Source organism: Pseudopodoces humilis, chromosome 25, assembly GCF_049639895.1.
Source record: "Pseudopodoces humilis isolate 2021_Gansu_Grassland_sample_001 chromosome 25, ASM4963989v1, whole genome shotgun sequence".
Taxonomy (NCBI): Eukaryota; Metazoa; Chordata; class Aves; order Passeriformes; family Paridae; genus Pseudopodoces; species Pseudopodoces humilis.
Genome location: NC_142224.1, coordinates 6,758,240 through 6,771,521, shown reverse-complemented (window position 1 = coordinate 6,771,521; position 13,282 = coordinate 6,758,240). Strand labels below are relative to the sequence as shown.

At 53.0% G+C, this 13,282-nt stretch overlaps 1 protein-coding gene across 3 annotated transcripts in view; it reads right to left on the bottom strand.

The window, feature by feature from the left end:
* Nucleotides 1–602: 602 nt before the first annotated feature.
* BCL9L (BCL9 like) overlaps nt 603–13,282 on the bottom strand; it is a 64,723-nt gene continuing 52,043 nt past the window's right edge. For 2 of the 3 annotated variants that reach the window (XM_088066709.1, XM_014259819.2), the window contains exons 3-8: nt 12,257–12,379; nt 10,844–11,054; nt 9,985–10,069; nt 7,160–9,545; nt 6,448–6,708; nt 603–5,204 (exon numbers count right to left, since the gene is read on the bottom strand). In XM_088066709.1, coding sequence (XP_087922835.1) covers nt 4,045–5,204; nt 6,448–6,708; nt 7,160–9,545; nt 9,985–10,069; nt 10,844–11,054; nt 12,257–12,379 — 4,226 coding nt within the window. In that variant the 3' untranslated portion in view covers nt 603–4,044. The remainder of the gene's footprint in view (nt 5,205–6,447; nt 6,709–7,159; nt 9,546–9,984; nt 10,070–10,843; nt 11,055–12,256; nt 12,380–13,282) is intronic. The other variant, XM_014259818.2, reaches the window with a different exon arrangement.

Sequence of the window (13,282 nt, the reverse complement as noted above, 5' to 3'; positions counted from 1 at the left end):
ACCTTCAGCCTCCCCTGTGGCGCTCTACTCAGCCTCTATCCCACGGCTACCAAGTGAGGCAGATGCACTCTGCCCACCCAAGCCACCGGGAAGGGGGACTGAGCCAAGGGGAGCTCCAAGGTGGCTCCTGCAGAAAGTAGGGAGATGGTGTGTGGGAAGGCAATGTCACCACCACGCACAGCACACCCTCTGTACCTCACAGTCCAGTTCTGGACTGTGCTCCAGAAACAGCGTTCCAGCAGGCAAACCAGAGAAAGCCCTGGTACCTGATGAAGACAACCCCAAAGATGGGAACACGAAGACCCTCACAACAGCACACTGCTCTCCATTTCCTGCAGGGCAACCAAGTCTCCCAGGAGACAGAGCTAGGGTTCCAGCAGAGCATCCTGCTACACACACACCGTGATCACAGGGCCATGGCAGGCAGTGGAGCATGCATGGGTGAGTGCAAGTAAGAGAACGCATGAATGAACATGTGCCTGGGAGTGCTGCAGAGAAGGGGCTCCCCCAATGTCCACACAATCCTTCCAGCACCTCTTGCACTCGCTGTCTCTGCTGCAGTCCTGTGGAAAATCACGTGGAAAAAGGCACAGGGTCAGGTCTTGAAATTTGTCTTTTTAATAAAAAGGCACCTATAAAACAGGTCAATACATTACAGGCAGCACAGATACCCAAAAACAAGCCTAAAAATTGTTTCAAATAAAAACCAATAAGATGTCTTCACATATTGTATTTATATATTTATATTTATATATATATTTATATAATGGTACAAAATGACTGGGGAAGTTTCTCCATGGGATGACAGAGAACAGGTCAGTCAACTTTACTTCAATGTGAAAGCTAATTCCTGGTGTGTGATTATCTGACATACTGGAGGATGCAGTTTCCCAGCATTCGTTTTTTTGGAGCTGGAAAAACATGGCAAAATCATGGCTAAAAGATGGGCAAACCTTCTACTGTGATTATGTGGAGTCAGTACACAGAACTCAAGGTGAGGAGCTGAGCAATAAACTACAAGACACAAGACTAGACACAGGTCACGGCAGCGGGCAACCAGTTGATGGCAAACCTTGCCTGGGTCTAACAAGGACTGGCTGTCATTGAGTCTCCAAAGGAACTCCTGCCACATTGCTGTTCACAGGTATCGTTGGGAGCAGCGCTCGGGGCACAGGGGTGTTAGGCAGCATTTCTTCTCCCCATTGTTCAGCCATCACAGTGGTAGGGGTAGGGCTGGCTCCAGGGCACTGGGATTTTGCAGAAGAGCACCAGCTGCTGCTCCAGAGTCCTCAGCTCTGACCTAGCATGAGGATTTCCCTTTTGTATCCAGGGCTGCTGAGTCAAAAGGCTTAGCTTCTTATTTGTCACTGAAGGACAGGTCTTCCTTCTGTTGCCAGGCAGAAATAGCATCACACTGCCATGTCCCTCTGAGCACCAGTCTCCTGAGCACGGCATGGCACATGCCACAGGCCTGCAGGCTCCTGCTGATACAAGGACAATGGCTGCTAACAGAGTGAGGACTGCAAGCCCCAGGCAACTTCTGTGTTGGGCTGGGCAAAAGGGACAACGGGGAAAGTACAAAGACATGGAGATCTCAACCAGGCTAAAACAACAGCTATCTACAACAAAAAACTTCCATATAGAAAATGTTATGGCTTCAAATTAGCCAAGACTTGCTGGTGGGTGATGAACAAAGTTTGAGACTGTAATTGGTATTTGGATGTTTACGAGAAGCTACTAGCAGCCAGCACCCTGAAGTGCAGCTAAGAGAAGCTACAGCCTTTCAGGCAAGTCAAGCTTAGAAACAGCTACGTCTGTTTGAGCCACATCCTCCTGCATCAAACACACACTGAAAGGATTGAGAATCCAACCAGCTAACATGCCAAGTCCAAAGCCTGGGCTGAAGATTATTCTTCTGCTCCAACTGCCACAGCAGGAAGGAGAACTTCTCATGATTGTTCCTGTTTTACCACCTCAAAAAATGTTACTTGCTCACATTGGAGACAACAAACCCCTACAATGCAGGAGACTAGAGCAAGATCCTTCCTCAGATCCAAACCCAGTCTTCTCATCCAGCACTGTTCACTACAAAATGCCCCAAAAGCTTCAATGCATTCCTAACTAGACTTTATGATTCCATCATCTCACAGATTGGATCAAGATAGGTGACATTGCAACACCCACCAGCCTTTCCAAACAGCTTGCAACCCAGTAAAAAGTGTTACTGTTCATTCACTACAAAGGGCAGTCTCCCTTTCCAAAGCCCTCTCCTCCCTGCAACACCAAGTTGGGAAAGGTGAGCTCTGTTGTAAGAGAGGTAGTGTGTTTAGCCTGGCTCTACAGAGATAATCCTCCAAGAAGTGTTCCTCCAGCAATTGTGTGCTCCAGGTTCACCCCTGGATGCTAGAATTGCAAGTCCCCAAAGAGGTCCAGAGATACTGCAATGTGTGCAGAAATGAATGTGCATCATGCCCCATTCCCCTCTGTGAAAAAACATGGGGAAGACCATCAGGGCTGCATGCAGGAAGACCTTATGGAGTACAGGATGGAGAGGGTGGAATGCATCCAGAAAAAACAGAGTTGTCCAAAGGGCACGCTTCTGGCCAGCCTAGGAATTAGAGACTGGCACTCAACTTTGGCCGCTTCTGTCTGAAGCACAGGATGGCCATGCTGCTGACACCGAATGCTGAGGTAGAGTATTGCACTCAGGGACAGGTCCTCTTCCAGAGCTGGACCTCTCCTGTGCCACAGGGCAGGGCTGCTGACAGTAGCTCAGGTTATGATGGAGTGAAGACTGCCTGCAAAACTCTACAGATGAAGGACTGACAAGCACAAGGAAAACCTGGGAAAGCATTCATTGGCGGGGGAGTGTGACACAGTGGTGAAGGGTAATGGATGGCTAAGAGACTGGTGTAGGAAGGCTGCAGGAGATCAGGGTTCCCAGATAGCCTCTCCTGGAAGCACTGGAATGCATCACCTCACTCACCTAAAAGCCCATCTGTCCCTACACACCACAACACCTTGCCTACAGGAGACACAGCATGAAGGGAAGAGAAGGGAGTAGACGTGACAGAGCTGGTTAAGACCTTCAGGTCCAGCATGTTAACATCTGCAAAGCCCAGATTCTTGATGCTTCTCCAGCTGAAGGGCCAGCATCCTTCCCATCCCAGAGAGCAGCAACAGCCGCATCCTGTAAAGCTATGGCCTCTGCCCTGCCAGACAAGCACCTCTCCAGTAGCATTTCACTGGGCTACACCTCGCCCTGCCCCCACCCCCACAGTGGCCCTTGGTCAGTGGTTATGTCTGTGTACTCAGCATAGTATCCATGTACCCACAGGACCTGAGATCTGCATGACACTGCACCACCCTCTCCCACACATGCAAAACCTTTCAGATGCGTGAACACAAGTCTGACAGAGTCACTCTATAATGGGATCTCTCAACGCCCTGTGCACCCTGGGGATCCTCCTGCCTCCCTCAAGGAGAGATTTCAATCCTTGTACACTGTTGCCTTTAGCATTTTTTTTTCTTTCTGTTTTTTAAAACATGTTTTGAGGCTTCTATTAAAACACAGAAATACAGAACAATTAAAAACCAGCACAAATTTTGCCTTTCCCAGCGACCTATTTACAGCTAGTTCCAAAAACCCTCTTGCACATTTTGGTTGCTTAAAAACGAAGGACAAAAAAAATAGAGGGGGAAAAAAGGGCAAGGAAAACACTTGACCGAAGAAAACCATAAGTGAAAACTTTACAAATTGCCACAAGGCCTGGATGTCCCTGGTCACCACGCAGGGTTCAAAGTAACAGCCCCACTCCCAGCCTCTCCACCCTCCCCTTCCCCAAAAAAGAATGGAAAAAGAAACCCAATTCACATCAAGTTTACTGCACATCTGGTTTGCTGTGTAGAGGCAAATCCGATATGAAAAGCATCCCACATGGCGTCCTCCGCTGGCACTGGCCCCCAACCCGCCCCCACAGAAAGGTTTAAAAATGTTTGTAGGGGCAGCCCCATCCCCTCCCCAGCCCTGAGCACCAGTCAGGGTTAAAAAGGCAAGTTCGCCATGTTCCCAGGCCCGGGGATGTAACTCATCTGGCTGTCCAGGGAGACACTCCTCTGCCTCATCTGGTGCGTGACCATGAGGTTCTGCTGAGGCGGGGGCCCCATGAGAGAGCCCTGAGGTGACATCATATGTCCTGTCTGGGCATACATCTCTCCCGACACAGACATGCTTCTCTGCTTGGCCTGCATCAGCATGAAATTCTGCTGGGCCATCAGGCTCTGCTGCGGAGACATCATGCCTTGGTGCATGCTGTTGCCCATCATGCCTTGCTGGGGCGGTATGCCTGTCCTGCCCAGCATGGGCACTTGTCCAGGATGGCACATGGGCATGCTGAGTCCCCTCTGCATGCCCTGCTGCCCGGGAAGGCTGGGAGCATTCATACCTGGACGCACAGAGGGCTGCTCAGCCATCATGTTCTGCAGGTTCATGAGGTGGAGGTTGGAAGGCTGAGATTTGGGTGCCTGGCTGTCGCTCTTGGGGAAATACTGCAAGGTGCTGCTTGGCTTCTCTGATGGGATGATCCTGGACAGGTCAAACTCCGGGATCCCCGTGGGCGTGGGGCGGATGACCTCACTGAGCTCGGGGTCGTTCAGCACCGACGCCACCCCAGGAAGCACGGGTGGGTAGGGGTCACCAATCCGAGGAGGGATGTTCTTGCCCATCATGTGCTGCTGAGGGGGCATCTGGCCAGGCTGCTGGGAGGAAAGGTCCTCAGGTGGCAAGGGCATCCCTGGTGGGTAATGCTGCTGCATCCCAGGGCCACCTCCTGCACTGGCAGCCATGGGCATGCCCCCGGCAGGAGATGGCATGGCATTGTGGGGCTGCTGCATGCGGGGGAACACGAGCTGGTTAGAAGGAATCATCTGTGAACTGTTGGGCACAGGGCCACACTGCTGGCTCAGCGAGTCCTGGGGACCCGGGGGCAGCATCATGGGGTTCTGGGGGGGCACGCCCACCCCTGGCCCACTCGGATGCATAGGAATGTTGGAGCCTAGAGGGTTTGGGGAGGACATCATGGAGGTGGCGGGCGGTTCGTGGGAAAGAGGCTGCTGACCGGGCAGGTTCATTCCCATGGGGCTCTGAGAGGATCCAGGCCCCACAGAGTTCAAGTGCAGTTGATTTGGCTGATTGCCCGTCACGCCTAAAGACAGGAAAAAGAGAGAAGAGTTAACCCTTCCCACAAACCTTTCAGGGTTGCAAACTTCACATCCTGAAAGCCTGCCAAGCAGTCCTGCTCAGACTGCCCTGAGCATGGAGCGTGATGCTCAGTAAGCAGCTCCAAGATGGGCTTACAAAGCACCAACACCAGGAAAGTGTTCCATCCTCCCCAAGCCCACAAGCAGCAGAGAGTTCTTTCAGCTTCTTCCAGACCCATGCTAGATTTGTAATTTCTTAACATTTTAGATTAATGGCTGGCTCAGTGTGTGCCCTACACCATGGTCTCATCATCAGGGCTCTCAGCTGCCTGAAAGGCAGCAAGGAGTGACCCTTAACCACTGTCTGCCACAGGGTTTGCCACCCAGCAAGCTCCAGTGACCACACAACCTTGGGTGCTGAGGAAGAAAAAAGCAGAAGAGTCACCAGCCTGGCACAGGTGCTGTCTGGGTGGGAAGGCCTGTGTCCATCAGAAAAGCAGAGCAGCCATCAGTGCCTGGGGAGGCAGCCAATGCATTTGCATGCCTGCGGTCAACCTAAGTGACTGCTCAGTGGTGAAAGAGTCAAAAAGATGATTTTTCATATTCAAAATTGCCAAAAATATTTATCAGACAGCTTTAAACCCCTAAGTCAAGTGGTAGAGCATGTTGGAATTTCCCTTTGGGCTGGTCACCACGTGACAAAAAACACTCATTTGCCTAGATGTCCTCACCTCAGTGCCACTAGTTAGTGGAGCGTATCTGGCATACTGAAATCACAACTGTGCTACAACACAGCCTTGCCTGTGTAGGCACTTGGGCTCCACTCAAAACACCAGACTACCAAGCCCCATTTAGAGCATCCCTGCCCCACTGCACAGGAACACAAGGGCTCTAAGCAGCAGACCTCTGCCTCCAAGTCCTGGACCAGAGAAAACTCCAGGAGCCATGAAAACTCAGGCCCAATACATCTACATCGGTAAAGGTAAAAAACTTCCAGGTCTGGTGGAAGAAGGACTCCTTAAGCCAGACCAGCTCATGCCCTTCCACCCAAGCCAAAAGCTGATAGACAGCCTGGACAGAGGCAGGGAAGTGCACAGACTATTACAAACAAGGGGAAATTTAAGATATGTGACATGGCAGTCGTGGGGAGAACAGAGTTTTTAATACCTCCTCCACCTGCTGCCTCGTGTCCACTGGTAGCCACAAGACAGTCTGACCCCTCGCAAGCCCACCTCCAGAAGCAGATACCTGACATACTTCCAGGTGGGAGCATAGGCCTGTCTGGCAGCAGCTCATCATCAGAGGTGGCGATGGTTTTGATGGCATTGTGGTAAAGTGGCGTGGAACTGGGCATGGCATACTTGGACATCTGAGACATCATCAGTGAGAGGGGGTTCTGGGAAGGGGATGGATCTGGAGAGGAAGTAAAAGGCATGTTCGGATTCATGGTGCTAGAGGTGTTGCTGGCTGGTGCGGAAGAGCTGCTCCGGGGCCCAGATGGGAGAGAACCTGCAAGCAAGAGAAAGATCAACTTAGTATTGTTCACACACTGTGGCTTGCTCCCACCAGAGAACAACCCTGTCCTCACCTTCTGACAGCAGTGACCAGAGGAGGCTGCAAAGCACAGAGCTGGCACAGTCCAGCACCCTCTGGACTCTGAGAAGGCACATCCAGAGACCCTAGTCCAGAGCAGTGAAAGACAGACTTTCACTTAAACCTGCCCCGACTGCCCAGCACAGACACAGCGTTTGCTGTGTTGTTGTTTGTGTTACAGATCTACCTGCAAAAGCCCTGTTTGGAGTCCTGGGAAAAAATACTTGCCCTGTGAGATGCGGAGCCAGGCACAGGAACGCGTGTCTTCCTGCTCCAGAGAGAGCTCGTGGGCTGGAGAGAAACCCTGTCCACACACTCACCAAAACCAAGCACAGACATGCACTCGCATACAAGACACCCAGCGTACCCTGATCCAGTGCTCCGATGGAAGCAGATGAGTTCATATTGAGAGACTGCTTGCTCTGGTTGACTCCTGGGCTGGGCATGGTGGCTTTGGGGGATGGCACCCAACCAGGGGAAGAAACAGCCAAAGAAGGGGACTTCAGGCGGCTTGGTGAGCCATTTGGAGACCGGACGTTGAGAGAGGAACTCATCACTTGGGGGGACTTGAGGGGTCCAGACTGGTTTGAAGGTGGCATGCTCACCATCTGTGAGGGTGTCTGTGGGGACTTGAGATTGGCAGATGGGGAGGTGACCAGTGGCGAATGCACCTGGCTAAGGGTGGGAGACTTGAGGTGACCCATACTGGGGGAATTAATCTGGTTGATGTTGATCGTGAGGTCAGAGGGCCGGCGGCCCAGTCCCCGGGAAGGTGCTGGGTGCATGTTGGCCAGGTTTCCCCCTGGTGTGGGTGTGGGATTGGAGGCCGGAGGCAGAGGAATATGGCTGAGTCTGGTGGTGCCACTGATGCTCCCAACGGGCATAGTGCCCTGCTCAGGGCTGAACATGTCTGAGCCACTGCCCATCTCCTGGGGCATGTTGGGATAAGACCCTTGCCCAGTTGAGAAGCCTTGCTGTCCTTGGTTGGGGAACTGTGAGGGAATCATCATTTTCTGGGGTCCTGTTAGTATTGCACTGCCATTGCCATTCTGAGCTCTAACCCTGGCCAGCTCCTCAGGGTTCATGCCCTGGTGGGTCATCATTTCAGGGCCCCTCATCTTCTGTGACATCATCATCTGTTGCTGTGGGGTCATCTGGACATTGAGGTTCATGTTCATATTCATATTGACATTCATGTTCATGTTGAGGTTGCCAGGGCCCATGGGTGTGTCCATGTCCCGAAGGCCTGACTGACTCATTGGAGGGCTCAGCATCCCCCGAGTGCCTGCAAAATCCATTCCCATTGGGGCACTGCTCAGGCTCTCACCCGTTATCTGCCCAGCAAACATGGATGGATCCATCTGTCTATGAGCCTGCATCATTCTCTCCATTTCCATGCCCTGGCTCATAGAGTTGCTGGATATCCCCATGGACCTCTGCATTGCCACTGGGCGTTTCTCCATGAGCTGATGCCGCAGGATCTCCTCTCTGGCACGGGGATTCATAAACCTTTCTGCGTCCCCTTGCCCTGGTGGGTAGGGCAAGGTGCCTTGTGGAAAGTTCCCAGGGCCTCCCATAGGAGACATATCATCGCTCCATCCCATGCCGGGCCTGACTGGCCTCTGCATGGCATTCATAGGCCCAAGAGCATCCAAGGGCATATTCTGCATCCCTCCAAAGCCAGACACTCTCTGCATTTGATTCCCAGGGAACCGTGGCCCAGGGAAGGGTGGCCCTCCCCTCAGCTGCAGAGGGTCCTGCACATCTATGGGTCCTCGCAGCTGGCTGCCCATCCCTGGTGGCCACTGCTCTCCAGGCTTGCTGTGGTAGGGTGGTGGTGGCCCACGCATCATCATGCTGCCCATTGACTGTGGGATCATGATCTCCTGCATGGGCCGGCCATGGATGCTGATCTGCTCCTCTTTCCGTCGCTTTTCCTCGTAGTACTCTTCCTGCAACTTCCTCCAGGCCACTTGCTCTGGTGTCAGACTGTCCTGGTTCAGCCGCTGCATCATCATGTTCATCTGCTGTCCCATGTCAGCGCCAGGATGGTGGGGCACTTCATGTTCCAGGCTGGGCCCACCAAGGCTCTGGGTCTGGGAGATCATGGACTGCAGAGGCTCTTCATACTTCTTCATGCTGGCAGGGGGTGCGGGGGGCTGGGCAACCTGTGGCTGAGAGGCAGTCCCCCCCTCACCTGCATTTTGGTTGGACTTCAGGAAGGGCTCGGCCTCCCCACTGCGCAGCAGCAGACGCTCAATGTCTCTCAGGGTCTGCAGAGAGCGCTCTCGGTGCTCCAGCTGCTCCTTTGAGAGCCCTTCTGAGTTCATGGTGTTCCTGGGGCCCAGGCCTGCCTGCCCATTCCCCGGCATCCCTGGGCCCTCTCCAAGGAGGCTGGAGCTGGGTGTGGTGGAGGAATCCACTTGACCAGGCTGCATGGTGCCAGCAGATGCAGTGGGCGTATTTGGATGGTTACTTCCAGGCTGATTGTTGCTGCTATTGTTCCCCAGAGAATTGGGAGTCAGATCTCTCCGACCATCTTCACTTGTCCCTTCCTGGGGCAGGCTGCTGGGTGCAGGCAAAGGTGTTTGACTGATGGCCTGTGGTGGTGGGGCTGGAGGCTGTGGTGGGGGAGGCTGCGGCTGTGGTTGACTTGCTTGAGGGACCAGTGGCTGGGACTGTGGAGTGTTGGCAGCAGGAGGGTTAATTGGAAGTGGCTCAGCAACCCCCAACGCTTTAGGAGCAGGTGGTGCCTGGCAGAGAAAAGGGGAAGAAACTTAAGCAGGAAAAGATCCTAGGAAGGTATTCTTCCCTGCACCCTGCAGGAGACCTCTCTGTCCCAAAATGAAGCCTCATGGAAGTTCGCCTTCATTCCTTGCATGAAAAAAATGTAGATACTACTACTACTACTACTACTACATGATCTAGGAATGCACAAGCAGGTACTCTGCATGTGTGGCTGCAGGGGAACATGCCATGCCCCATCCCAAACTTTCTGCAGCTGACAACAGCAAGGACTTGTGCCAAAGAGATTTCGCAGCAAAGCAGCTTCCCACCTCACTGAAAGGGCATTCTGGCAACCCCTTCTTTCACAGCTGAGCCAGGGGATTGTGGAGAATGGCCACATCAGACAGGAAGGGCAATAGTTGGCAGCATGTGCCAAATGGAACAATTGGTTCATGGGTGGTATACCTGGTCTAGTTTTGCCCGTGGGACATTCTGTTGATGGTAGGCCAGAATGGAGTCAGCTCGGCCCTGCAGGACAGCTTCTGCAGCTCTGGGGAGAGAGCACAAATCACTTGAGAACAGGCACTGTGCCCCATCCTACCCATCCAAGGCCCCAGTTGCCACCTCCATTCTTCAGTTCTGCAGGAAGAAGGAAATCTCTGGAGGTAACTAAGAAGGGGGAATGATCTCAGAGTCCTCCCATCTGTCCTGCACAGTCCCCAGTGAGGATCTCCAACAGATGATCACTTGCCATTCAATTTCCCTCTCCCCATGTCCTGTGACAGGCTTTGCTTTTGCCTGCTGCCCCTAAGTTGTCAGCAAGATGCTCTGGGATCTCCCACACTGAACCTGTGGTACAGCAGAGCTCTAAAACTAAACAGACTAGGCTAAACACACTATACTAACTGTCTCTGGCTGAGACAGTGCAGGACAGAAGAGAGCAATTGTGTGGAGAATACCGTGTGTTACATTACACTCCCTGCGACACCCACCCTTTTAGATACTTCTGAATCAGACCAGCGGCCCACATTGCTTTGGGTGAATCATTTTGTTGGATGCCGACTAGATGAGCTCTACAGTGGGCGAAACAGAGTGCAGAGCCAGGACTCACTGGGAGTAAATGGGCATTTCAGTCCAAGTTTGCCCACCTGCAGCGGCTGCCAGCATACCCCATGAACCCCAGGGGTTTCCCACTCTGTGCAACCAGAGAGACAGGTTTCTCCAGCTCTCTTGTGCTGCATGCAGCAGGCAGGTGTGACAAGGCTGGCCAGGTGTGGCAAGGCCAGCCAATACTGGTGGGGGAGGCATGGGGTTTACCGCTTACGTGTTAGCAAGGTGCGTTGTGAAGACGTAAACAAACTGTGAAGGCTGCTTCCCTGTTCCGCCGCCTCCACCTCCCGCAGCCTCTGACCGCAAGCCAGGGGCAGCACCATGGGGTACGCCGGAAGCACTGCTCTCGCTTAGGTTAGGCAGCGGGTTGGACCCTGGGCCAAGCTGCGGAGCCGCGGACATCGCAGGATCTGCTACATTACAGCCTGCGGGAGCAGAGGAGACGAGCTGCCAGGCGGGCGCTGCAGCCGGGTCGAAGCCCGTGGGCGTCACGGACACCAGCGGGTGGCAGCACCGGCCCGCCCGGCCCGGCTGCACACGGCGCAGGTGACCGTCAATCGTCAGCCGCTATTAAGTGAGATCCATAATTAATATTACTAAGCACTGCAATTACCAGAGGCATGCCCTGCCTTCCTCTACTCTCGCCCCCTAACTCAGCTGACTCCCTGCTCCCCCCTCCAGCTGCCTCTCCCCATCGCAGCAGCTCCTGCAGCCCGACCCTGCCTCACCGCAGCATTTACTCGAGACATCGCTGGGAAGCCGGTGCAGAGACACAAGCGCTGCCTCGCTGCCAGCCCCTGCCCCTGGGCAGCCCCACCGTAACCCACTCCCGCCAGGCAGATCTGGGAGCAGGCTGTGACAAGGGAAGCAGCACTATCCCTTCCCACACAGGCTTGCAGAGTCTGTGGACTGGGCTGAGAACTGCAAGTGGATGTTCTGGAGACGATGGCAACAATGTGCTGGCAGGCATAGAGGACACCCTCTTGCTTTTCTACACATTTATGTTCTCCAGCAGACAACATGGGCATCTACTTGGGCCCCACAGGACCTTGCCCCATCTCTCAGATACTCTCCCTGTTACAGTTTGAAAGCAAAGTGAATTGTAGATACAAAATGTCAAAGAATGCTAATGCTTTTGGAAAACAGAGGATGCCTACAGTTCATTGTCCCAAAAAGTGCAGACCTCAGGCCAGCTCAGCTCTGCCTGAACCACTGTCAAGACCCCAAGAGCCTCTTTGGACTCAGCTGTCTTTAGAAAACAGCTGCAGAGGGAAAGGTGAGTGGCCTGGCACAGACTCAGCTGCTGCAACAAGAGCAATGCACGACGCCCTCTAGCTGCCATTATGACCAGGGCAGTGTGGCCAGAGCAAACGTACAGCAGGGACATTCAACCTCAACACTTTTCCCTCCAGCATCTCAGGATCTCCACAAAATAGGTCCCAGACCTCACTGTATGGCAAACATTCTCACAGCACAATGACCACCACTGGCAATGGGCCCCCACGCACTCAGCTAAGTGAGCACAGACAAGAAAAGCTAGAGGTGCCAGTGTCATGAGCCCTCCTGAGCCACAGGAAGGACCTGGCTTTTTTCAAGCTTCAGAGCTGGTAAGGAGGCAGTCACTCACTGTGTGCACTGCTGATAGGCTTGTCGTCTTCTTCACTGTCTGGCCCAGAGCACCATTCATCGCCGCTGTATGGCTGCTTCCTTTCCAGCACACACCGTCGCTTACTACGGGGAGCCACCTCACCTGCAAAGGGACAGGGCCATCAGAGGAGCTTAAGGGGCTGAAAGGCTGGGGTCCTGCCCAGCTGGGTGCTGCATGCTGGCAGTGCCAACCCAACCAGGATGCCCCTGAGCAATAAGTGTTGTGCTAACATCTGCCCAGCACTGATTAAGAACCTGGAGCATCTGCTCAGTCTGGGCTCCTTGTCTTAGCAGCCAGATCTAGTGAGGCTCCCCTGTGAGAGGCAAAGTTTCAGAATGAGATGTATTTCTTACTGCCTGAAAGGAATCTGTGCACACAGGATGTGTCTCTGCAGTTCCAAACTAGAGAGCTTTGGGCATTAACTGTAAATTTAAAGGGTCTGTGATTCAGCAGGTAAAACCTGAATATAGAATGGGAGGGCACATTCACATCCTCTGTAGAAACAAGAGACAGACTCTGCCTTTTGTCAACATCTATCAGGCAGGGGCCTTCATCCTCTCTATAAATTCATATGCTCTTTCCACGTGTCCCCCCTCTCAGATGGGACTGATGCAGCTCAGAGAGGAAGTGGCTTGCCTAAAGGCACTTAGGGACTCAGGGAGAGCAATCAGACACAGGATGAATAACTTCCAGTTGTGGAACTTTAACTAATGAAACATTGTCTGGCCTTACTTTTTTACATCATCTTTTTTTACATCACATGATCTGTCAGTGTATTAGGAACATAGGAGATCTGGGCATTTATGATCTAACCATTTTAATAATTTTCCTGTGCAAGTGTGGTTACAAGACAGCTGTGGGATAAAACTGCAAATGCTTATGATCAGTGGTGTACAGTCACCCCTGTAACATTATAGGAGAAAGCCTTCCTGGGGGCAGGAAGTCCATTCCTAAACCAGTCAGGCAACATGGCTTTGACTGTGAAAACAAATCCTCAGGGGCACA